This window comes from Octopus bimaculoides, chromosome 6 (assembly GCF_001194135.2).
Source record: "Octopus bimaculoides isolate UCB-OBI-ISO-001 chromosome 6, ASM119413v2, whole genome shotgun sequence".
In the NCBI taxonomy this organism is placed as follows: Eukaryota; Metazoa; Mollusca; class Cephalopoda; order Octopoda; family Octopodidae; genus Octopus; species Octopus bimaculoides.
The window spans coordinates 84,501,504-84,503,996 of record NC_068986.1 but is presented as its reverse complement, the minus strand read 5'-3'; the positions used below and the strand labels follow the sequence as shown (position 1 = coordinate 84,503,996).

The following is a 2,493-nucleotide window of genomic DNA, read 5'->3' as shown; positions in this document are numbered from 1 at the left end:
GTTTAGTGTAAAGATGTGAAAGTGTATTTTTATTATATATTATGGTGCCAGTTTATAGTGTAGGTGGAGGGAAGGGAATTAGTGACTTATTGACATGTTGAACTGTAAGAAAAAAAATATCGATTTGAAATGTTTTGGTGTTTTTAAGATTTCATCCCCTTTCCCATCTGTGGTACTATTTGGCTGTTGTACTCATCTGTGAGTAGTATCAGCACATATTATTACATCCCTTCCCAAACCACCTCCCCATTCCGGGAACTACTTCCATTCTTCATCAACCCAGCCCACACTATTTCAGTCAATCCCCTTCTTTCTAGGCCTTCAGCCAGTGCTCTCTCACCCCTCTGTTCCAATCCATTCTAAACAAATCTCTTACCTACTATCATTCTCAATACCCTCCCATATCTGCCATTAGGAGTCATCTACTATAGCCCCTAATGTATCCTTATTTCTCCCTTTCCACAGCTCCTACACTTTGCACATCATCCCACCACTTTCTGCTCTATTCTTCTTCCTGAACCATTCCTATATCTCCCACCTCACCCTTCTACATACTGGTATTTCTCATCATCTGCACCACCACCATTGTTTATCACTCACAACTTTTATGTCCACTTGTTTACTTCTCCCTCACACTCTTCTAAAAGAATCCACTCTCATCTCCTCCCATAACCCACTATCTGTTTCCTCCCTTATGCTCTCTTTCTTATTCCTTGAGAATTTGCTCTAGCACGCCATCACTACCTTCATCTTATCTCCTTCAGTCATGTATCTCCTCTATAACAAAACACTTCTGCTTGTCTCTCTATGGTACTTTTGCCTTTCAACACCTGGCATACAATCACCCACCTCCAACTTCCTCTCCCAAATACATTTTCTTAGTGGTGGGAGCTTTTTCCATTTCCTTTTTCTCTCTGTTCTGTCTTATGAGCTACATGGCAGCCTCACTAGTGCCAGTGGCATGAAAAAAGCACCTGATACACTCTATATAGTGGTGGACATTAGGAAGGGCATCCAGCCATAGAAACTCGCCAGAGAGGACACTGGAGCTCAACACAGCCTTGAAGCTCACTGGTTTACTTTCAAACTATTCTACCCATGCCAGTGGAGGTGCAATGGCCCAGTGGTTAGGGCAGTGGACTCGCGGTCATAGGACCGCGGTTTCGATTCCCAGACCAGGCATTGTGAATATCCCCGACAACTACGTTAAGGGTACACGTGTTTGTGGAGTGCTCAGCCACTTGCACGTTAATTTCACGAGCAGGTTGTTCCGTTGATCGGATCAACTGGAACCCTTGACATCATAAGCAACGGAGTGCCATCTCTTCACCCATGCCAGCATGGAAAGCAGACATTAAATGTTGATAATATGTATAGTCCAGTTGCCTGTTTCTCTCAAGTTTTCATGGCATGCAACCACTAAACAGATAATCAGATAGACAGAAAGACAGACAGGTAGACAACCTAACAGTTATACAAAATTATGACTGCATGGATTTTTTTATTATTTCTTCCAGTAAAATGAGTGTATGTGAAGAATACTGCGTTGATATTTACAATGAATGTCGACTAGCTTCCTATGAAGGAACCTCTATAGGTAAGTACCAATTTACATCTTTATTTGATTCCTTTCCAAGTCTCCTTTGCACCATGATTCCATTTTAGATTTCCAAATATTGAGTTACAAAGCACACCACTTTCAAGTTCGTCTCAACATCTAAAGTATAAATATACAAGAGAATAATTAGCTTAAGTAGTGAGTGTATGTCTGTGTTAACACGTACACACTGTCTCCCCCTCTCACACATGCACACACACACACACACACACACACACACACACACATGTACACATATATTCTTTTATTCTTTCATCTGTTTCAGTCATTTGACTGTGGCGAAGCTGGAGCACTGCCTTTTAGTCAACTAAATTGACCCCAGGACTTATTCTTTGTAAGCCTAGTTCTTATTCTATCGGTCTCTTTTTGCCGCTAGGTTACAAAAACAACAAAAGTTAAAAGGACATGTGTAGGCACAGGAGTGGCTGTGTGGTAAGTAGCTTGATTATCAACGTCATGGTTCCGGGTTCAGTCCCACTGCATTGCACCTTGGACAAGTGTCGTCTACTATAGCCTCAGGCCGACCAAAGCCTTGTGAGTGGATTTGGTATATGGAAACTGAAAGAAGCCCATTGTATGTATATATATATATATATATATATATATAAGGCAAATAAGAAAATGGAGAGGATATAAAATCGACAAACATGTTTAAGTGGTACCACTTAAACACATGTTTGTTATTTAATTAATAGATATAGTGGAATGTTTACTGGCTGATGTTTGTTGATTTTATATCCTCTCCATTTTCTTATTTGCCGTATAAATCGTGGGTAAATTTCCAATTTACCTCTACCCATACCAAGTATACAATTGCAATATCGCCATGCAATAGTAAGCACTTGGTTAAAAATATGTAGGTACACATCCAGTAG

The 2,493-nt window shown here is 40.4% G+C and overlaps 1 protein-coding gene across 4 annotated transcripts in view; it reads left to right on the top strand.

Annotated features, from left to right (window-relative positions):
* The window catches only part of LOC106875502 (uncharacterized), a 64,589-nt gene that overhangs the window by 22,006 nt on the left and 40,090 nt on the right, over nucleotides 1-2,493 (top strand). For all 4 annotated transcript variants that reach the window (XM_052968925.1, XM_014923677.2, XM_014923678.2 and 1 more), the window contains exon 3: nucleotides 1,518-1,597. In XM_052968925.1, the coding sequence (XP_052824885.1) occupies nucleotides 1,518-1,597 (80 nt within the window). The remainder of the gene's footprint in view (nucleotides 1-1,517; nucleotides 1,598-2,493) is intronic.